Here is a 23,682-nt window from a genome sequence, read left to right on the forward strand (position 1 = left end):
AGGGTGGGAGACCGTGATCAGGCCTGGCAAGTTCCGTGCTGGGCCCGATAATCACATTTAAAATATAATGTAAAACATATTCAAATGACTTACCTCACTTCCCGTCAGACTTCTGCATGTTCCCAACAGCACCATTTCCTTCCTGTTGGGAGATGCGCGCGGGTCATAAAAGCAGGGAACCCACAAAATGGCTGACGCGCATCTCCCGACCCGAGCTGCCAGAAAAGCTGCGGGTCACAATGGGAGAATCGGACCCATTATTTCACTTCCTGTATGTAATTTGATTTGAATTCAATCTATGCCCTGCTCGAGCATTCACTCTGTATTTTTCTCAGAGTTGTACAGCACAGAAGGTCATCTTTGACTCATTGTGTTTATGTCACCTCTGAAAAAGAACTACCAATTAGCCTGATCACCTTGCACTCTCCATATAGCCTTGCAATGTTTTGTTTTACAAAGTAGAGATCTAATATCCTTTCGTCAATTACTCTTGAATCTATCCTTAAGTTTCACTCATTAAGGAGTTAAGCCATCTGAGGCGGCCGGCATTCTCAATGGTTCAAATCCCCATTTTCGGTTTGTGTTAAGAATATAATCTGAGTAGTGTTATGGATGTACTTATTGAGGTAAGGTGCAGAAGAGCCACAAAGTAGGCTTCTTAACTTGAACAATGGGGAACACTATTATAAAAGTGCACTGTCCCACAGTCAGGATCTAGATGACTCAACCAGGTTCCACTCTGGGAGGAAGCTAGCCCTAGCTCAGGGGATCACATGACCCACACCCTTAAAGGGGCAGTATGAACCCCAACTTACATATATAACAATGCATGAGCTTTTAAAAATCCAAATTGCTAGCCGTAAATGCTTTGGTTCAGCAATTTCTGGACCATTATTAATTAAATTGTCCTTGAATAGAAATTGATCCGACTTTTTTTCCCCCTGGGGGCTGCGAGGGAGAGGATTCAAACACAGCAATGAAGGAGGCATGCCCTAAAAATAAGTTCTTCACTGGGTAGTTGTAATAATGCACTTCCACAGACTTCATGAGTGAAAAACAAAGGATTTATTCATTTTTTTATTCATTCATGGGACATGGGCGTCACTGGCTGGCCAGCATTTATTGCCCATCCCTAGCTGCCCGAGAGAAGTTGAGGATCAACCACATTGCTGTGGCTCTGGAGTCACATGTAGGCCAGACCAGGTAAGGATGGCAGATTTCCTTTCCTAAAGGACATTAGAGAACTAGATGGGTTTTTCCGATAATCAACAAGGGTTTCATAGTCATCAGTAGTTTCTTAATTCCAGATTTTATTTATTGAATTCAAATTCCACCACTGCCGTAGCAGGATTTGAACCTGGGCCCTCAGAACGTTAACTGAGTTTCTGGATTAATAGTCTACCAATAATACCACTGGGCCATCATTTACAAGAATCTACAACAGTGGCAACTAGCTCTGGAATGGTTTGTGCCTGAGAGAATTCCTCCCCTGGAATGCTTTCAGGCTTTCCTGAGTCCAGATTGGTCACCCAGGCCAGGTGAGCCTTACTCTGCTGTGCTGCCCTGAAAGGGACAATCACATCATGGCTCCAGACAGGGGAAAAAAATGAACTTATTTAGTGAGGGCCAGGAGTATGGGAACTCTCCACAAAGAAGATAAGTGCAAATAAACTCCAGCTAGTTATCACTTCATTGATTGCACTGAAAGACTTAATTCCATTTGTTTTATCCACCTCTTCAAAGTATGAAAAAAGTTATTTTTAAGCAACTTTTGCAACTTAAACTACCTTCATATAGTTGGAGGGTTCACTGCATGCTACTGCTGATGTAATATTTGTCAAAAAAACCCTCAAATACCCTTTGGACGTATTGAATTAATTTAGCTAAAAGATCAAGGATTCAACAGCCTGGCTAAATGTCATCAGTTTATTATTGAACAGACATATGGCAAAAGGCAACATACGCGTTCGATTTGACACCTCTTAAATAAGGCTGTCTGAGGCCCACAAATAGGGTTTGCATATGTTAATTCTTGTTGAGAAGTCTTCAATGTATCAATCACTAATGAGCCTCTGAGTGTGGCTATTAATTTAACACTGCAGGCATTTCTATTATCTCAATTATTTGCGATAGGCAGCCTGAGATCACGAGTGCATTCTTTTTCCTGACATTAACCATTAAGTGAAGTAACTCTTCACAAGTGCTGCAGTCTGAAGACTTGCTGCCTTGCAAATTAACACTGTCGAAGTAGGAAGCGACAAGAGCAACCCAGATCCACAGTGAGCGCCTGATCGGACTCCAACAGTTAACGTCAAAACCATTTCTCTTTAGTAGCCACCACCCTGAAGGGCGGAGAGGGAGGATGGTAGCTGATTTCCCAGATGTCTTGTTAATGCAGAAGAGTACGTGTCATCTCATCAGACCACAATGTGTCATTTACCAGGGGAGACACTTTGAACTGCACGAGGTGCAATTTTTCATTTTGATCGGTGGTATTTCCAGAAGTGCTAAGCTTCCAGCGAGCTCTGATTTCCCCATGGGCTCCATCTTAGCTGTGTGCGATATTTCCAAATGACGCAGAAGGGAAAAATATTTTTAACGTCAAACCCATTTTGATAAGAGAGATGTTTACACAGGACATGTTCTTGAAGAAAGTTCGGCGTTCTTCTCAGCTCTTAAAAATAAATGATTCTTCTGGGGGAAGAAATTCCTCAGTGCCTCATTTAGAGCAACGCTGGGCTGGGACTTGCTGGAGTGGAACATTTTATGCTGTAGATTTATTTAATTAGACTATTTCTGCACCCTACAGCTCAGCAATTACTTCTACCATAAATTGCTGCAAGTCCAAGAAAGAAAATTTAAAAATTCACATTTTTTAATGTCTCCAATAACAATTAAGTACTTGATGGACTGAGAATTATTCACTTTCCGAGCCAGAGGGGCTAATTGGGAGTCATTAATTATTAGCAAGTTTGAAAAGGATACTTATGCTCTTATTTATGAGATGTAACTTTCCATAGACCATTTAATGGGCAATTAACATGCATATTAGCAGGTTCCTGAAACGAACGAGGAGGCTCGGGGAGAGATAATGTTTCTGAGAGGTAAATGGCAGCACGGGAAAAATTGACACATAATTATAGAATCCCTACAGTGCAGAAGGGGGCAGCTATCTGGCTCATCGAGCCTGCGCTGACAACAATCCCATCCAGTCCCTATCGCCATAACCCCGCAAATTTGCCCAGCTATTCCCCTGGCATGAAGCAGCAATTCAGCATGGTCAATCCACCTAACCAGCACAACTTTGGAGTGTGGGAGAAACCGAAACACCCAGAGGAAACCCAAACAGACATGGGGAGAATGTGCAGACAGTCACCCGAGGCCAGAATTGAACCTGCGTCTCCGAGCGCTGAGAGGCAGCAGTGCTAACCACTGTGCTGCCGGCCTACAATCACGTCATATTTCTTAATCGTCGAAATTTGCTAGCCAATTTGTATGTTAATAGTGGTGTGCATCATTCACATGTCATTTTCAACCATTTTATGGGCGATTGTGAGCACTTTTAAGAAGAACTGGCATGCGATTTTGCAGCAACACAGTACACTGGTGCCAGCAACAACTCAGTCAGCAGCACACTCACTCTTGAATCAGAAAGTTGTGGGTTCAAGGCCCGCTCATATATTCCAAACAGACTTTCTCCGGTCTGTGTTTCAGTGTGAAACACTATTGGATATGTCAGTAAACAGACGATGCATCTGCCTTCTCAACTTAACATAAAGGATCCCACGGCACTCTGCTGAGGAGCAGCAGCAGAAACTGTTTTTTCCCAATCTTCTGCCTGATATATCTCTCAACCAATCCCACAGGTTATCATTGCATTGCTGTTCCTGAGACTTTCTTGTTCACAAACTAACTGCTGCATTTCCTACGTTGCTGCTTCTTAATTTGTTAATTGCAAAGCGCTTGGGGGACATCCTGAAGTCATCAAATACACATTGATAATTCACGAATACATTTTCATTCCTTCTTTCAGCGCATGGGGGAAAAGTTTCTCAACACCACAATGCAATATGAAACTTCCAATAATGTCCGAAACAAAGAGCGGGATTCCCCAATCTTGGTCCCCCCACCGACGAGAATGGAGAATTTGGTGCTCAGCCAAATCTCCAATCACTGCAGAGGCAGCGGAGAATCCCAGCCACAAGAATTCCAACGAATGTCCCCACAAACAATCCCTAATTGGAACTGACAAATAGAATACTTTGCATTTGTTTGTTGGTAACCAGTGATGACGCAACTGCAGATGAATTTGCACCAGGCTCATGTGATTTTGCTGGCTCAGCTATAGAATAGAATCCCTATAGTGCAGGAGGAAACCATTCAGCCCATCAAGTCTGCACTGATCACCCAGCTCCTATCTTCATGCATTTACCCTAGCTAGTCTCTCTGATACTAAAGGGCAATTTAGCATGACCAATCCACCTAACCCACGTATCTTTGGACTGTGGGAGGAAACCAGAGCACCCGGAGGAAACCTATGCGGCCACGGGGAGAACGTGCAAACTTCACACAGACAGTGATCCAGCCAGGAATCAAACTCTGGTCCCTGGCGCTGTGAGGCAGCAGTGCTAACCACTGTGCCAGCGTGCCACCCCAATCCCACTGTCTGCAACCTGAAAACACTGAACATAATTCACCAAGGTCAAAGGCTAAGAAGAGCTAATTTCCCGTCTGTTGGCCAAATCTCAGTAAATTCTGATTGCACTTAGCTACAGAAGACACATTTTGGAAACTAGTGCCACTAGAATAGGTCATGATACTCAATGTTTAAAGGCACCCTGTTATGGGTATCATCATAATGGGGAGACACAGTGGCAAGCATTGCTGCCTCACAGCGCCAGGGACCCAGGTTCAATTCCTAGCTTGGGTCACTGTCTGTCTGGAGTCTGCACGTTCTCCCCACGTCTGCACAGGTTTCCTCCGGTCCCCTCCTGCAGTCCAAAAGATGTGGTGGTTAGGTGGATTGGTCATGCTAAATTCTCTCTGTGAATCCGAACAGGGGCCAAAGTGTGGCAAGTAGGGGATTTTCACAGTAACTTCATTGGTAATGTAAGTCTACTTGTGACACTAATAAATAAGCTTTAATTAATGTGATTATTATTTAGGATACGAAATCCAACTGCCTACATCTAAGAGGAGGGACTTGTTTGCAACTCATCATTCATTAAATTGAAGGACGGAGGGTCAAAACAAGCAATTTTAAGTTAATCTAAATTAATAGTAAATTAAGTAAATTGACATGCAACTGACAAATGGGTTTTAAGTGATGATCTTTTTGGGAAAGAAAGATCAATTCGAACATTGAGTTCCAATATAAGTCATATTAAAGAGTCAAGTAACTTCAACTCCCTCCAAAACTCTGCCACCTCACTGGCAAATTGCAACATGTTTGATTCTCAGCGGGTCAATGACTTTACCAAGGTGCAACTCATTAACAGTAATGCTCGGGGAGCTGCTTTGCAAAAATATCTCACTGATATGGCTGTTGGAAGATGGCAATCATTGGCCTGCTTAAATCAAGAGGTGCAGTGATCAATTACTATTTGGTTGTCTCCCTTGGGTCGCTTGCATCAAAAATACAGTAAAAAGAAAATCAATAAACTGCTAATAACGTTGTGAGGGTTTGCAACACTTTGGTAACCACTTGTTCTGCCAGCCCTCTCAACCTTTATTCAAATCGGATCAATAATGGGAATTCAAAGCGTTTCTGGAGTCTCATTATTAATCCCTTTATTACCTTGCAATGATAAATCTTGCAATAAGGTCCCGTTGTGTTGGTTCAAATGCGTTGTTCTTGCACAATTGAATTATGATCTATTCTCAATTAAAGAAACTTACTCTGACTGATCAATGCCCGAGAGATGTTCCCTTGCAAAATCTGCAGAACAGATTTTTTTTTTAAAAAGGCATTATTTGCACTTCTCCCTTCAATACACCCAAGCGGGAATTCTGACAAAGGGTCATCCTGACTTGAAACATTGGCTCTGTTCTCTCTTGATGTAGCGATGCCGGCGGTGGACTGGGGTAAACATAGTAAGAAGTCTCACAACACCAGGTTAGAGTCCAACCAGTTTATTTGATAGCAAACCCACAAGCTTTCAGAAAGGCTGTTCCTTCATCAGGTGTGTGGAAGGTTCTGATCACAGAAGGGCATTATGTCGCACTGTTACCCCCCCATGACTTGCCTGAGCTTGTAAAATCTCACTTACTGTCCTGTACGGAGACAATACACATCTCTTTAACCTATGTTAATGCTATCTCCAGTCACTCTGTCTGCATCTTTAAGACTGGAATAGCAGGTTAGCTGGAAAGACTTGCATTCTAATCAGTATTCTGTAAATTGTGTGTGACTTTATTTGCCCTTCTCTGATCAGAACCTGCCACACACCTGATGAAGGAACACCGTTTCTGAGAGCTTGTGGGATTACTGTCAAATAAACTGGTTGGACTCTAACCTGGCTTTGTGAGAATTCTTACTCTATTCTCTCTCCACAGTGCTGTCAGACCTGCTGGGATTTTACAGCATTTTCTGCTTTCATTTGTAGGAAATTAACTAATAAGTGTAAACACATGGTGCACAGTGGTTAGGACTGCTGCCTCAAAGCGCCAGGGACTCGGGTTCAATTCCTGGCTTGGGTCACTGTGTCCATGTGGAGTCTGCACGTTCTCCCTTTGTCTGTGTGGGTTTCTTCTGGGTGCTCTGGTTTCCTCCCACATTCCAAAGATGTGTTGGTTCGATGCATTGTCCATACTAAATCCTCCCTGAACAGGTGCCAGAGTGTGGCGACTAGAGGATTTTCACCGTAACTTCATTGCACTGTTAATGTAAGCCTACTTGTGACACTAATAAATAAACTTCAACTCAATAAAATGAAACTTAACTTGAATATTTGCAACTATTTCCGAGAATGATCGGTCTGAAAAAGTAGAAACTTCTTCAAATTATCCTTCATAATTCATCCCCCAACTATTTTTAAAGTTCTTAATTCCACACAACTCACATACGAGTTTCTGCAACATATTTGTGCATAAAATCACCCCCAAACCGATGGCTTTGATTAAACCATTGCTAGGCACAATAAGCTTTATCTGTGAATGGGAGCAGGCTGGCCTTTCTATAGGTAGAGTGCCTCAGACATGGAAAGCTGCTGTGACCCTTATCCTTAAAAGAGCAGCAGTCCAAACTGGAAGAAATAATTAACTAATACAGAAAATTAAACAGATAGAACTTTAACAATCACAGCACGTCTTGAAGTGCTTTGGAGCAAAACAAATACTCTTGAAGTAAATTCACTGTGGTGCTGCATTGCTAGCCTCATCTATGACTCGGAACAACAATTGCTCTGTAGAAAGAACAAATCTGCATTTGTATAGCGTCTTTTATCACCTCCAAACTCCCATGTGGGAGTGGGGGGGGGCGGTGAGTAAGGAGATGGAAAGCTCTTAATTTGTGTTGTCGGCCAATATACAAGTTTTCTGGCATCATGCTGCCCATGGATCATTTATTTTGGGAAGTGATAAAGGGGGCAAATAGAAACTAGAAGCAGGAGCAGGCCATTTGGCCCTTTGAGCCTGCTTCGCCATTCATTTTGATCATGGCTGATCATTGAATTCAATATCCTGATAGTCCCTTTTCCCCATGTCCCTTAATCCCTTCAGCCCCAAAAGCTATACCTAATTTCTTCTTGAAATCAGACAACGTTTCAGCTTCAACTACTTTCTGTGGTCGTGAATTTTAGACATTCATCAGCCTCTGGTGAAGAAATTTCTCCTCACCTTCGTTCTAAAACATTTACCCTTTAGCCTCAAACAATGAGCCCTAGTTCTGTACTCCCCCACCATTGGGAACATCCTTCTTTCTTGATTTTCAGAAGGCGTTTGACAAGGTACCTCACAAGAGGTTATTGCAGAAGGTCAGGGGGCATGGAGTTGGGGGTAGGGTGTTAGCGTGGATAGAGGATTGGTTGTCAAATAGGAGGCAGAGAGCGGGGGTTAATGGGTGCTATTCGGATTGGCGGTTGGTGACTAGTGGAGTGCCCCAGGGGTCGGTGCTGGGGCCTCAGCTATTTACCATTTATATAGATGATCTGGAGGAGGGAACCGAGTGTAGGGTGTCGAAATTTGCTGATGACACCAAGATTGGTGGAACAGCAAATTGCGCGGAGGGTGTGGAGAGTCTGCAGAAGGATCTAGATAGGCTGGGCGAATGGGCCAGGAACTGGCAAATGGAATTTAATGTTGGCAAGTGCAAAGTGGTCCACTTTGGTAGGAATAATGGTAGGAAGGACTATTACTTACGTGGCGAAAAACTGCAGCAGGCGACGGTGCAGAGGGACCTCGGGGTCCTTGTGCATGAGTCGCAAAAACCCAGCTTGCAGGTGCAGCAGGTGGTCAGGAAGGCGAATGGGATGCTGGCCTTCATAGCGAGGGGGATTGAATATAAAAGTAGGGAGGTCTTGCTGAGGCTATATAGGGCATTGGTGAGGCCGCAGCTGGAGTACTGCGTGCAGTTTTGGTTGCCGCACTTAAGCAAGGATATTTTGGCCTTGGAGGGAGTGCAGAGGAGGTTTACATAAGAACATAAGAAATAAGAGCAGAAGTAGGCCATCCAGCCCTTCGAGCCTGCCCCGCCATTCAATAAGATTATGGCTGATCTGTCATGTCTCAGTTCCACATTCCCACCCTCTCCCCATAACCCTTAATCCCCTCGCTTATCAAAAGCCCATCAACCCGCGTCTTAAAAATACTTAGCGAGGCAGCCTCCACCACTTCAACAGGCAGAGAATTCCAGAGATTCACCACCCTTTGAGTGAAGAAGTTCTTCCTCAACTCTGTTCTAAACCGCCCCCCCTTTACCTTGAGTCTGTGCCCCCTAGACCTACTGTCCTTTCTGAGCGGGAAGAGTCTCTCCACCTCTATCCTATCCATCCCATTCATCATCTTATATGTCTCAATGAGATCTCCCCTCATTCTTCTAAACTCTAACGAGCACAAGCCTAGTTTATTCAGCCTCTCCTCATAGCTCAACCCCCTCAACTCCGGTATCAGCCTAGTAAAATTAGGGAGGTCTTGCTGCGGCTGTATAGGGCATTGGTGAGGCCGCAGCTGGAGTACTGTGTGCAGTTTTGGTCGCCATACTTACGTAAGGATATTTTGGCCTTGGAGGGAGTGCAGAGGAGGTTTACTAGGCTGATACCGGAGTTGAGGGGGTTGAGCTATGAGGAGAGGCTGAATAAACTAGGCTTGTACTCGTTAGAGTTTAGAAGAATGAGGGGAGATCTCATTGAGACATATAAGATGATGAATGGGATGGATAGGATAGAGGTGGAGAGACTCTTCCCGCTCAGAAAGGACAGTAGGACTAGGGGGCACAGACTCAAGATAAAGGGGGGGCGGTTTAGAACAGAGTTGAGGAAGAACTTCTTCACTCAAAGGGTGGTGAATCTCTGGAATTCTCTGCCCGTTGAGGTGGTGGAGGCTGCCTCGCTAAATATTTTTAAGACGCGGGTTGATGGGTTTTTGATAAGCAAGGGGATTAAGGGTTATGGGGAGAGGGTGGGAATGTGGAACTGAGCCACGACAGATCAGCCATAATCTTATTGAATGGCGGGGCAGGCTCAAAGGGCTAGATGGCCAACTCCTGCTCCTATTTCTTATGTTCTTATGTTCCCCTGAGCAATAAGATCCTCTCTCACTCTTCTAAACTCCAGTTTCTTTTCTTGTGAATCAAATAAACTAAATCAATCAAATTCAGGGACAAAGCAAGAATGGCAGCCTCCAGAAAGAATGAATCTGCTCAAAACAAAACAGAAAGTGTAAAGAAAACTTAAAACATCAAACCAAAACATGATTAAAAGAGTCAATAACACACCCCAGCCCCTGCAGGGTCCAACAGACACAGAAGACCTCGATGATGCCCGTGGACTTTGCATGCTCCCGTTCTAGGGATTCCCAGCTGTGAATGTACCTGCGGAGAGGTGCAGACAGTCAGGTGTAATAAAGGGGGCAGAGCTGTTCGGCACCTCCAAGTAGCAGACAACCAAACAAGATAAGTAATTGCTTATTAAAGGAGTAGTCAGCCTTCATGTCCTCCATCAGTGCCAAAAACTGGGCCAGTTGCCTGAAGGCAGCCTCCAGCAGACCAGGGGGCCAGTACTCCAGGCAGATTTTGAGGCCTTCCCTACCCACTTGGCCATATCTATGGGTACCTGCATTCTTGGGAAGGTGCTCCCTCCACCTTAGTGCACAGGCAGCCATGTCTATTTTAAGTTAAAAGTCTCCAAGAAGGCACCTTAAGTTAGATATCTGCTGGGATTTTCCAGGCCCATTCGACCGGACGCAATCCCGTAAACGATGGAAATTCTCATGAGATGTCAGCATGAGATCTTCTCTGACCTCCACTGGCGATATCCTCAAGTTCATGTCCAGCAAGGGTGAGTTCCTGATTATCATCCATTGAAATAGATTCTAATATGCCAACACGGCATATTTCTGTACCTTATGGGGACTTCAAATGTTCTCCACTCAATGACGTGATGTCACGCCGGCGGGAATCATGACTGCTCCCAGCAGTCGTGATGAACATGTCGGGGGCACGGCGGTCAGTGTAGTCCCTGGGTGGTCAAGGACATGGCAGGGCAGTATCAAGTTGGCACTGCCAAGATGTGGGGTGGGGGTGGAGTGACAATGGGGGCTGGTAATTGCCGCTGACAATAAATGGAAGGGGGCAGGGAAAATTGCATCCCGGTGTCCACTGATGGTGGGTTCCTGTTTCTTCACGTTGAGATCAGGGTACCATTTAAAAATGGCACCCTGATGGCTATGGAGCCGACCTTGCTGGCACCTTTAAGCCCCAACCCTTAAGAACGATAGCGCAGAACATGCTTTTTTCAAACCAAATGTCACAAGATCTGGAGTGAAAACTTGGCTGAGTTTCTGAGGTGAAACACATTGGGCGCTATCTCAACGGTCATTCACGCCCTGCTGCCGCTAGGAGGGAGCATCTGGCCCTCAGCCAAATCTCCGTTCACTGTGGTGAGACCAGAAAATCCCACTGGCATGAATGGCCATGGGATTCCAGCTGGAGGTTTTCAGTCAAAATGTGCCACTTTGCCATTTTTCTGGGGAAATCACACACACCATTTATCTCTCTCTCTTACCCGCAACAGTGGGATGCAGTGTGTGTGTGTGTGTGTGTGTGTGTGTGTGTGTGTGTGTGTGTGTGTATATGAGTGAGATGAATAACAAAATTAACCAATGATTGCTCCTTTATTTAGCTCTACTAGATTGCTGGTGTACGCTACACATTGGCACAAAAACCACAGGGCCTGTTTGCAGATCTTTCTGAAAGCAACAGTGAAACTACAGCAGAAGAATACTCAAAAACAGGAAACTTTACACTATATTGTATGTGTTTATGAAGCTCAGTGAGTGTTCTTCATGCGAAAAATGTTAATTGTACTGAGATGATCTATTGTTCCTACGAACAAGAATGGTTTTATTTTGTCAGACTGACAGAGAAAGGGCATTTCACATCGTCACAGTTCTGAAAAGTCAAGTATATAAATCCAAGTCAAACTCTTCGGAACAAGTGAGGGAACTTGACTGCTTGTAGGTGTCCTTGATTAGACACCTGCAAGAATATGGCAGCAAAGCCCACCTTCAATCACTTTCTCCATTACTATTATTTGGTGAAGGAGGAATCACCCAGGAGGATCAGAAATAAAAGCTGCCATTGAATATCAAGAATAAGCGGTGTGTCAATTGATTCACAGTGCAAACTCGACACTGAGGCAGTTTGTATTCGAATAACAAATAGAAAATGCTTATTCTTTTTACACATTTCAAGCCTTCATGTACTTTTGTAGTTATTTTTCCATTCATCCCAATGAAGAAACACTGACTTTGCCTTAGAGCTAAAAATACAAACCCATGTCGAACTGCTTTTTCAGCGTAATTATTTGCTTTTACACATCGTAGGCAGTTTTTGTGTGAGACTGGTCAACACTTTGGATCTGTGCTGCTTCTTCTGATACTGTTGGTCAGGTTTGCTCATTTCCTGTGTTGGCTGGTAGGGGAGAAATCAATGAAGAAAAATAGTGCACAATGGATATTAAGAAATGGATGCTTTGATTAGTTTGATCATTCCTGACCTGTCCCTGTTGCTGCTCTTGAGATGATGATGGTGGGCCTTTCACTCGAACCGCCAGGTCTCTTCCGGTAAGGGCACTCTTTCGATAATATCAGTTAAGCTGTCTCAGGTATTCTTTGCACCAACTATAGCTCTTACTGCTGAATTCCAACAGCTCTGAATGGCATGACCAAGACCAAGGAGCAGCTTAAATGAAGGAATCATATCCTATCATTTCTTACCACAGGGCACTGAAGTTTCAGTGTGCCCATCATTGCTATGCACCCCACTGTTATCATCTTAGGAAATAAATTCAACAGTTTCAATACCCCTTGGTTGAAGAAATTCTTCCACATCTTGGTTCAAAAGTTTACGCTGAGGCTGTGCCCTCGGATTCTATTCTCTCCTACGATTGGGAACATCTTTCTCACGTCCACTCTATGCATTTTATTATTCTGTAAGTTTCAATGAGATTCCCAACCCCCCCTCAAATTTTTAAACTCCATCGAGTACTGATCCAGAATCCCCAAACGCTCATACATCAAGCTTTTCACTCCCACGATCATTCTTGTGAACCTTTTCTGGACCCTCTCCAAGACCAGTACATCTTTCCTTAGATATGGGGCCCAAAATTGTTCACAATATTCCAAATGTGGTCTGACCAGAGCCTTATGAGGTTGCAACAGTACATCCCTGCTTTTGTATTCTAGTTATAAGGCTGTAAGAGATTGGAGTAGAATTAGGCCACTTGATCCATTGAGTCTGCTCGGCCTTTTTTCTGACCCAGCTAAGCCCATTGATCCCACCGTGGACCGAGGATCAGAGGTGGGACCATCCTAGCCTGCACAGCTCCCAAACAGACACTCTATGCTCATCAATTTAGACCACTGGGGGAACAATAGCTATCATCAATGTAGTGGTGGATTATGATAGATTTCTTTGACAGCAGGTAATGAATAGCTTTAGAGATAATGAAAAGTGGCTGTGGAGAATAGAGTAATCAATTTGCCCCTTTATATTAAGGCAACCATTTATCACCGACATCTGCTGTCACTATTTGGTCCAAATTATTGACATTTCTGTATTGATTAAACAGTAGACATTAAGCAGAATCTCTCCTGGAAACTTACCATTGATTTTGGTGTTGAAGGCACATTTCATACTGCATTGGACGCAACGAATCATCTACTACAGAATGGTATCCATTTCTGGCTGCCCATGCCAAACCCAGTTGAAAATATAAAAATTGATTCCAACACACTCTGCAATCCATCATCATGTCATGGATTTTATTTAATCATAACTAAAAAAAAGTCAGGTGGACTAAAATTGTATTTTACAAGCAAGTAATGTTAGCAAAAGAAAAGTGAAGCACTTCTCAACCTTAACATTTACATAAATTCATCAAAACTCCTTAGGCAGCACTTTTCAAGCCCACCACCATTAACATCTGGAAGAACAAGGGCAACAAATGCATGGGAATACAACCACCGAGAAGCTCCCCTCCAAGCCACTCACCACCCTGCTTTGGAAATATATCTCTGTTCCTTCACTATCACTGGGTCAAAACCCTGGAACTCCCTCCCGAACAGCACTGTGGGTGTGCCTTCACCACATGGACCACCACTGTTTGAGAAGGCAGCACACCACCACCATCCTGAGGACAATTAGGGATCGACAATGAATGCGAGCGTAGCCAGAGAAGCCTACATCCCATGAAAGTTTTTGTTTTAAACGGCAAAGAAACGTTAATTGGGGCAGCACAGTGGTTAGCACTGCTGCCTCACAACGCGAGGGACCCGGGTTCGATTCCCGGCTTGGGTCACTGTCTGTGTGGAGTTTGCTCATTCTCCCCGTGTCTGCGTGGGTTTCCTCCCGCTGCTCCGCTTTACTCCCACACTCCAAAGATGTGTGAGTTAGCTGGATTGGCCATGCTAAATTGCCCCTTCGTGTTAGGGGGGACTAGCTCGTGTAAATGCATGGGGTAGTGGGGATGGGTCCTGGGTGGGATTGTCGTCAGTCCAGACTCGATGGGCCGAGTGGCCTCCTGTACTGTAGTGTTGCATGAATTGGTTCGTGATAGGGAAGTTAACAGATATAATTTCCGTTTATTGTGAGGCAATCATTTTAGAAGCTCAGGTCCAGGCAAAATAATGGGGTGACAATTATGGTATGATGCAGGTTGTATGGTTTTCTAACCCAAAGAGAATGACTATAGTGTGATAAAAGGATGCTGCCAACCCCAGTATTGTAGATCACTAATATAGACTTTTCTTCACTGGAAGCTGGTGTTACCAAAATTACTGGTGTTGCATTGACCCACTCTCAAAAAGCTGCCGCATGAAGCACAAACCTTTTTTTATGGGTTGGTATCTAAAATTCAGAGGACTTGTTCATTAGCTTCTATAACTGGTCATTATCTGCTGTCAGTGGAATCCATGCATAGCACTGACACTGCAGGGAAGGTGGTCTTTGTGCTCCCGATGGGTTAATTAGCGGCCGCAGGCTGCCTAACGAGAAACTGGTCTGCTCAGACTATACTGATCGCAAGTTTGATTTCTGGTCCACATTGAGATGAGAGGACTCGGCTGGGACTGAAATATCAGCAGCACGAAAAGCCTTTGCCCTCGTGAGCTGGTCAGGCTTCAATAACTGTGACTGTGCAGAGACATGGCTTTAAGCTACTGATCCAAGACAGCAATCGAATTTTGGCAATTGGATTGAGGCCATTTTATGAAGTAATCTCAACCTGCTCTGGCTTCATGATGACTGTTCTAGAGTTACCAAACACCATGGAATACTTAAGCGTCCAATCACGTAAATGTTTCGTGACTTGCCCAAGTTGGAGATGAGAGTCTGACACATCAATCAATTTGATACTGCAACGTGGAGCTCTGCTTTACCTGCCTGCGATTATAGCCAACATCACTCAATACTCCAACTCGAAAGACTTGCAATGAAAGAACGTTGCCTTGATACATACTTCTGTGGTGTACATCAGTTTGACTTCCATTCATCTTTGTAATATGATGATTACTTCCAGTATAATTTGTTTTACTAATTGGATATTCATAATTTAAGGTCATTATAAGCAATAAGCGTAACAGTATTCAATCATCCAATTATCCTTCTTAATAGAGATTAGCACTTGCATTATCATGTAATTATGCTTTTTGTATAATTGACAAAATATTCTGTTAATTCTTGCTTTTTACATCCTGCTTCAAAGAATGACTTTTGATAAAATAAATGACAAAGATAAGGAGTTTTATATCATTGATCATGTACGAGTGTAGCTTTCCTTGTATTGCCTCATGTCTCTGAGATTCCACTGTCTTTCCTCTTCCTTTCATATAGTACAAGTCATTGACTCAACTGTTATATCAGCCGACAGACATGAACAAAGTCGGGTGGCCTTGGAGCACAGTGGTTAGCACTGCACCAGGGACCCGGGTTCAATTCTGGCCTCAGGTCACTGTCTGTGCAAAGTTTGCACACTCTTCCTGTATCTGTGTGGGTTTTCTCCGGGTGCTCCAGTTTCTTCTCACGGTCCAAAGATGTACAGGTTAGGTCTTCTAGCCGTGCCAAATTGTCCCTTAATGTCAGGGGGGTCGGTAGTGTAAATACATGGGGGTATGGGGGTTCAGGCTTGGGTGGGATTGTTGTCGGTGCTTGCTCAATGGGCCGAATGGCCTCCTTCTGCGCTGTCCAGATTCTATAATACTTCTATTCTATGAAAGTGGTGCATGATACAGTTATAAATGAAAATGGAAACCCACATTATATATATATTCCCACATCTGATGCATTTAAAAATACATCATTCAAAGGGTGTGGGCTTCACCGGCTGGGCCAGCATTCATTGCCAATCCCTAACTGCTATTGAAGGTGGTGGTGAGTTGCCTTCTTGAACTGCTGCACTTCATGCGGTGTAGGTGCACCCACTGGGCTGGTAGGAGGGAGTTCCAGGACTTTGACCCGGCCATCGTGAAGGCCAAATTGGGATGGTGAGTGGCTTGGAGGGAACTTCTGGCTGATGATGTCGCCACGTACCTGCTGCCTCTTGTCCTTCAAGATGGGATGATAGTGAGTTTGCAAGGTGCTGTCTAAGGAGCCTTGGGGAGTTCCTGCGGTGCATTTTGTCAACGGCACACACTGTTGCTATTATGTGCCGGTAGTGAGGGGGGGAGTGAATGTTGGTGGAAGGGATGCCAATCAAGTGGACTGCTTTGTCCTTGATGAAATATGATGTGATGAAATGTCTGATCTGATTGGTAGGGGACAGAATTACACCCAAAAGCACACCACATATCGCTGCCAATTTCTTAACGTCATAAATCAAAATGGATGGCATTTTTAACTCTTGCCATCTCTCCAGCCATTATAACAACTGAATTGCCTTCACTTTTGTTCCCTCCAACCACTCATCCTCTTTCCTTGTATGGATAAAAAGCAAATGCATGCACATGAAGAACATATCTGTACACATCACTTAATATGTAAATATGGAGTATGGCGTATAGATCATGGCCACTGTGGCATAATCTGCTTCTGTCTCAGCCTGTTGCAGTATAAAAGCTTTTTGCTTTTGGATCCCCATCCTCAGTACACTCTGGATTGTGTGCATCTGCAGATGGGATACAGTTAACATCAGATGCAACCTCTTACTCCTACTAATTGATAGACAGACTGGGGTTTTCATTTCTGGGATCTGACCTACAATTTTCCCCTTAATAAAGTGATTGGACAGAAGATCACAGGCTGGTGAGCAAAGGAGTCCTGTAATATTCTCGTGGTTAGCATGGTCAGAATAACTGTCTTCCTAACAGCACTGTGGGTGTACGCACATCACGTGGACTGCTGCTACCCAAAGATGTGCAGGTTAAATGGATTAGCCATGGTGAATGTGTGGGGTTATGGAAACAGGATGGGAGGGGGGACCTGGGTAAGATACTCAGTCAATAGACGCGATGGGCCAAATGGCCTCCCTCTGCACTATAGGGATTCTAGGATTCTGAAGGCAGCTCACCACCACCTTCAAGGATAAATAGGAAAGAACAACAAATGTTGGCCCAACCAGCAACCCTCACCTCCCATTAAGGAATGAAACAAATGGCACAGCCAAATAAGAGTGAGCCAACCATCTCAACTTCCTTTCCCAAATGATTATGGCTGCACACCTTTGCAAATCTTTATTGCCTTTGTCAATAATTTTGTACGAATTAAACAAAGAACAGTACAATACAGGAACAGGCCCTTCGGCCCACCAAACCTGTGGCAATCACATTGTCCTATCTGGACCAATCGCCTGTATCCCTCTATTCCTCACCTATTCACGTGTCGATCTAGATAAGTCTTAAATGTCGCTAACGTGTCTCCAGGCTCCCTCTACCCCTTAAAAAAAATTCCCCCGCACATCTCCACTGAGCATTCCACCCCCCTACTTTGAACTTGTGTCCCTTTATGATCGTTACTTTCTGCCCTGGGATAAAATGTTAATGTACTCTTATCTTTCACGCAGTCCTTGGTTCTTGGAGGACTAAACAGAGAAGGTGAATACACTAAATCTCACCCTAGTTCTGAAATTTAGTTGCACAGGTCCAACCTTTCAAAGCTGACAGGTTGCGTACAACAAACATCACTAAACACAGAGTATCTGACCATGCAGCTCAGTGCTATTTGCAGGGCCTATCTGTATGCATGTGGACTGCTACCTCTTCCACATTACAACGCTGACTTTAATTCACATATAAACTGCAATTACAGAGAGCCAACCAGTTGAAAACATTGAGATAATGAATGTGCTGGCATTTTTTTTTCAAAGGTTTATTTCCATCAAAACTCAGAAAGAATTAGGTTTACAGAACTGCATTGTACAGGACAAGTTATTTTGAGATGTATGTACGCAATTAGAAGATGGAAATGATTTTCACACAAAAGTGAAATCTCATTAAGAGGAAGAAATGGAACACTCCCATCTACACCTCAGCAAATGAGACAGCAACAGGGTCAACAATAGCCAAGCTGAGTATCTAATCATTTACATGAATTACACAAAAGGAAAAGATAATTAATTGTGCAGGGTTGAAGTGGTGAACTGTAACAAACATTGTGGGCTTGCAAATGAGATTTTGGTGAGTTTAAGCTCACAAAGAAAAAAAATCACACTATGTTTGTCACCCTTTATGTAGCCCATGTTCCTAAACTTGTTATTTCTGTTTTCCTTGAGATACCACACAGCAGAAAAGAATGATCTTCTGGTTTTATGATGGAGGGTTTATCTTGTTTATCCTAGTTGAGGATGAGTAACTTCATAATGGCCCAAGATGACCCAGTTAACCTTTCTTTCTATCTCTTTTTGTAACTTCCTACCATTTGGTTCCTTTTGGTTTAGCCCTCCTGGATGGATGGAAGTCCTCGGAGTGGGAAATAGTAGCTGCTATTCACATGCACTAGCCGAGTGAGAATGGTGCATGCCAGGGGGTATAAAATGGCTGAGTCAACTTGCCAGGCTGAGATTGTACCATTCGCACCAAATCATGGACTCCCTACAATGCCGAGGGAGGCCATTTGGCCCAACAAGCTTGCACTGAATCGTAATTCTACATATTTATCCCACTAATCCCCCTCACACGAACGGACAAAAACCAGTTCCCCGTCCATTGACACTGTCTACACTTCCCGCTGGTTTGGAAAAGCAGCCAGCATAATCAAGGACCCCAAGCACCCTGGACATTCCCTCTTCCACCTTCTTTCGTCAGGAAAAAGATACAAAAGCCTGAGGTCACATCGCAACCGACTCAAGAACAGCCTCTTTTCTGCTGCCATCAGGCTTTTGAATGGACTTATCTTGCATTAAGTTGACCTTACTCTGCACGCTAGCTGTGATTGTAAAACAACATTCTGTACCCTCTCCTTTCCTTCTCTATGAGTGGTATGCTTTGTCTGTATAGCACGCAAGAAAAAATACTTTCCACTGTATGTTAATACGTGTGACAATAATTAATAAATAAATAATGATCATGGCCAATCCACCTAACCCGCACATCTTTGGACTATGGGAGGAAACCGGAAGGCCTGGTGGAAAACCATGCAGACACGGGAAGAATCTGCAAACTCCACACGCAGTGACCCGAGGCTGGAATTGAACCCAGCGCCGTGAGGCAGCAGTGCTAACCACTGTGCCACCATGCCATCCATAAATGCTACTCCACTTTCAAGTTGACTGTTGCTCTCTGTACAGGCAGACTCAGGTCTACTTTCATTATGAAAGCCCACTGAGCTCACAACAGAAACAACACCTGCTGACAGGCTTGCAGCAGGAAACAACACTTAACTGGAACAGGCCTTGTTAATACTGTTTTCAGAATTCGACCTACGCCAGGAGGAACTGGACTGCTCTTCCCGAGTCCCACAAAGACTCCTTGGGTCTCCGCAACCTTGGTCATCCCCTAATTCCTGCTCCCACTGTCTGCCGGGGGCCATTGCCTTAGGTCAGCAGTGCCAGATTCCTCCTGCAATATGTCTGGCCTGATAATGGGTCAGGCCTCGTTTGGATGGGATCTCTGGATTAAATGAAATCTTGGCACTCTGACGGTCAGTGCCTCCAAGTTCTGAACGATATGGGTGCAGCAAATCCCACCTGGTAGGTCTGCCCAAATCTGTGGCAGGTGAAAGAGAGTGAATGTTTCAAATCCATATGACCTTCTAAAACATTCTAAATATTAGCTGTTTCTCTCTCTCCACAAATGCTGCCAGACCTGCTGAGATAGTCCAGCATTTTCTGTTTTTACTGCAGATTTCTAACATCTGAAGTGTTTCGCCTTTATCAGAAAGATTTTCTGCTTTGCTATCTGACAGGTGTAATTACTTTTACCCAGAAATAAGGAGAAAGGTGAACTTTGTAAGAAGAAAGCACCCACTTACGAGGGGAAACTGAGATACAGAAGGCAAAACTAGGGGGTAAAAAGTGTGAAAAAAACAAAAGGTTTAACGAAAGAATTAAGATGTGGAGATGCCAGCATTGGCGCAGTAAGAACACCAGGTTGAAGTCCATTTGGAATCACAAGCTTTCAGACTGCTGCTCCTTCTTAAGGTGACTCACCTGATGAAGGGGCAGTGCTCCGAAAGCTCGTGATTCCAAATAAAACTGTTGGACTTCAACCTGGTGTTGTGAGAATTCTTACTGTACTAAAAGAATTAAGAAGTAAGCATCGATCATCAAAATTGTTGCCACCTCCCCCACAAAAAAACCCTGAAACTTTTCACACTGTTGATGGAACTTGACAATACCACAAGTGCAGCAGAAATAACAATTTATTCTGAAAGAGTAAATGGCTGTCCTAATTTAATATTCATGTCACAGAAAATGATAGAATGCCACATTAGAAAATTGAACAAACAGATAAATGGCAACATCCATCACACAGCAAATTGTTCCGTGAATTCGATGAATTAAAAATAACAGCTGCCAAATGTTTTCCTAATTTGATTTCCGGACGATACAATCGCATCAGCGCAATTAAAATGTCCTTATCCCTCCATCTTGTGCCTGTAATCGGTTATCTTACCTGACCTCCCCCGTGTCCTCTGTGACTAGCACATCAGTCTTGCAGCTGGCCAAAGGCCTGATAGACAACTCCACCGGAGGGACAACAAAGCTCTTACTGACTGGCAGCCACAAGCCTTGACCCAGGCTGTAGGTCGACCTGCAAAGAGAAAGAAGCTAATTAAATACGCAGGCCACAGAATTGGATTGGAGCTGAAACCAATGGGGTGGGGGGCGGTGGAGGGGTGAGTAAAGTCCGACAAGTCTATTTGGTAGCAAAAGCCATTAGCTTTCGGAGCGCTGCTCCTTCATTAGGTGAGTGGGAATTCTGTTCACAAACAAGGCATATAAAGACACAAACTCAATTTACAAAATAATGATTGGAATTTGGTCTATCATTCCAATCATTATTTTGTAAATTGAGTTTGTGTCCTTATATGCCCTGTTTGGGAACAGAATTCCCACTCACCTGACGAAGGGGCAGCGCTCCAAAAGCTAGGGGCTTTTGCTGCCAAATAAACCTGTTGGACTTTAACCTGATGTTGTGAGACTTCTTGCTACTGATCCAGGCAGCTGCTGAATTTAAAGATCGCAGTGTGTCGTAGCGCTGAAGTGAAGTTGTGTGGCTGTGCCTCTGAATAGCTGGTGAAAAATCAGGAGGCCAACCTGGCAGGTTAGAGTCAATGATCAGGTAGGTTGGTCTCTCAGGCTAGGGGGCAGTCAATGATTAGGCAGGTTGATCTCCCAGGCTAGGATAACCGGTGAGATCCAACCGAGGCGTCGCCTGGTGCATTTTTTCAAAGCCATCTCAGCCTTTGGGCTAAGATAAAGTGTCAGATCAAGCCCAGGATGAGGTACAACGCTTCATCCTGTCAGCCTGGATCTTGTTTGTCTCTCTCTGGTGGGGGCCATGAAATTGGATTCAATCTGAATTTAGTTTTTTTTGGATGGAATAAATTTTTTTTAAAAAAAAAGCAAAGCTCGTCAGCACTGCCTAAACGGGAGGTGCATTTCCCCTTTAGATATTGCAGACTGGTTGGCAGAGGTACTGGAAGTCATTCTACAATGGATTCTGGCCTGGGAAAGACAGAAGATTGATAGAGAGCGGGCTCCACCTTTTTCCAATACTGCGCTGGAGACCTTGGTACAAGAGGTGAAGAGGAGAGGTGTCCTCTGTGATCAGAGGACCAGGATATTCATGAGGCAATCTGTGCGTAAGCAGTGGGGCTAGACAGCTGTAGTGATCATTGCAGGGAGTTTCATCCTGAAGGTATGGATGCAATGCCATCAAAAGTTCACACTGGTGGCTAAGGTCAGGGAACACATCTTTAAATGTCGTATATCACCAACCACAACACCAGACTCTCACACGGCTCAATGCATCACGCCACATCACATCACTAACTGCCACAAGACTCATACTCACACACTGCCAACTATTCAACCACAATGGCCATATCATTCACATCATCAAATGCACTGACACATGCAGGTGGACCTAAGCCTTGCTCTCCACTGCAGGTGGTGTAAGGTTCCACTTCTGACTTTTCTTTCCATGCTCTTCTCAACACAACCCTTGTGCCTTTTCTTTTCAGATACCCAAGAACTGAACACTGACCAGGCAGTGGTGGAAGAGGAATAGGCGGAGAACAGGAAGAAAGCAAAGAAGAATCATTATCACTCGCCCTCCCATTCATCGGTTCAGATACTGGCACAGTGGGCAGAATTCTCAAGAGATGGCAAAGTTCTGAATGAAAGCTGGTGTGTTTCCCTCCAGAGCAAGCTGATTTTCTCTCCAGATCTTGTGACACTGTGCCATTTTCAAGTTTGGGGGTGGGTGTGGGTGGCGGTGGAGGTGGTGGTGGTGGGGCACGTTTTGTGCCATCATTGTCAGGGACGAGGCTTAAGATGCTGGCGAGGTTGGCTCCACAGAGATTGGGTGTCCAATTTCAAATTATTGTTAAAGACCCCCTTCCCTTTTTGCCAGCCTCACATCTTCAGGCAGTCCAATCCCACCCCACTCCCACTATTGGTTTCAGGGCATCAACATCCCCCATCCTTCCCAAATGAAGCGAGTACTATGAGGTTGCCTATCAGCCTCGCCAACTTTGAACCCTGATACACTGGGCCCCACCTGTGCCTGCCTCACCACTGCCTGCCCTGTCCCCAGTATGCCCCCCCCGCCCCCAAAATGTCCTACCCACTATATGATCTGACCCTATGTACCCTGCCCTTATATTCCTTGTCCCCTATATGCCCTACCATTGCCAATCCCAACCTGGTTCACTGCCAGCTTGGCACTGTCAGGGCAGTGCACCATGTGCCTTATCACATGGGGGCTACACTGACCTCCTCAACCTCAAGGTGGTCACCAGAAGCAGTGGTGTAAAGCCTGTTCTGAATATTTAAATATATGCTAATCCATGGTAATCAAATTCACTGGGTGTGAACCTAATGGTATCACCAGCAGGCAGCCGGGCATGAAATCATTCTGAGATCTCTCCATTGCTCTCCCCTTATTAATCCTATTTCACAAGAGTTTCCAGCCATAATGGGTTTTATATCGTCAGTAAATGGGGCTGGAAAACTGCCCCCATCCCCACGCTTATTTTAAAGGACTGCTTAGAGGTGGGATTTGCACCAGGGCATGAGTGACCCACACCCAAGACAGGGGACAAGAGTACCATAGCTCTACAGAACGTCAGCTAATGGAAGCCCTGCCCAGTTAGCTGGTCTACTGTGGTGCTAAGCTGTCTTGTGTGGTGTCCTCGTCACGTCTTGCTAATGCACATATTGATTGTACGACAAAGCCTGCCATTATTTTTGGGATTCAGCATGGAATGAGAAGGGATACGGACCAGTTACGCAAGCTTGATGGCTTCAAGGTAACACGGTTTTAATCCAATTTGGGTGCCTGTGCTTTGCATCTTATTAGCTTGTAAAC

At 44.4% G+C, this 23,682-nt stretch overlaps 1 protein-coding gene across 5 annotated transcripts in view; it reads right to left on the reverse strand.

Moving 5' to 3' along the window:
- astn2 (astrotactin 2) overlaps nucleotides 1-23,682 on the reverse strand; it is a 1,598,826-nt gene that overhangs the window by 793,790 nt on the left and 781,354 nt on the right. For all 5 annotated transcript variants that reach the window (XM_080212454.1, XM_080212453.1, XM_080212456.1 and 2 more), the window contains one exon: nucleotides 20,761-20,898. In XM_080212454.1, coding sequence (XP_080068580.1) covers nucleotides 20,761-20,898 — 138 coding nt within the window. The remainder of the gene's footprint in view (nucleotides 1-20,760; nucleotides 20,899-23,682) is intronic.

The sequence above is a fragment of the Carcharhinus amblyrhynchos genome, chromosome 25 (genome assembly GCF_965287045.1).
Source record: "Carcharhinus amblyrhynchos chromosome 25, sCarAmb.v2.hapA, whole genome shotgun sequence".
Taxonomy (NCBI): Eukaryota; Metazoa; Chordata; class Chondrichthyes; order Carcharhiniformes; family Carcharhinidae; genus Carcharhinus; species Carcharhinus amblyrhynchos.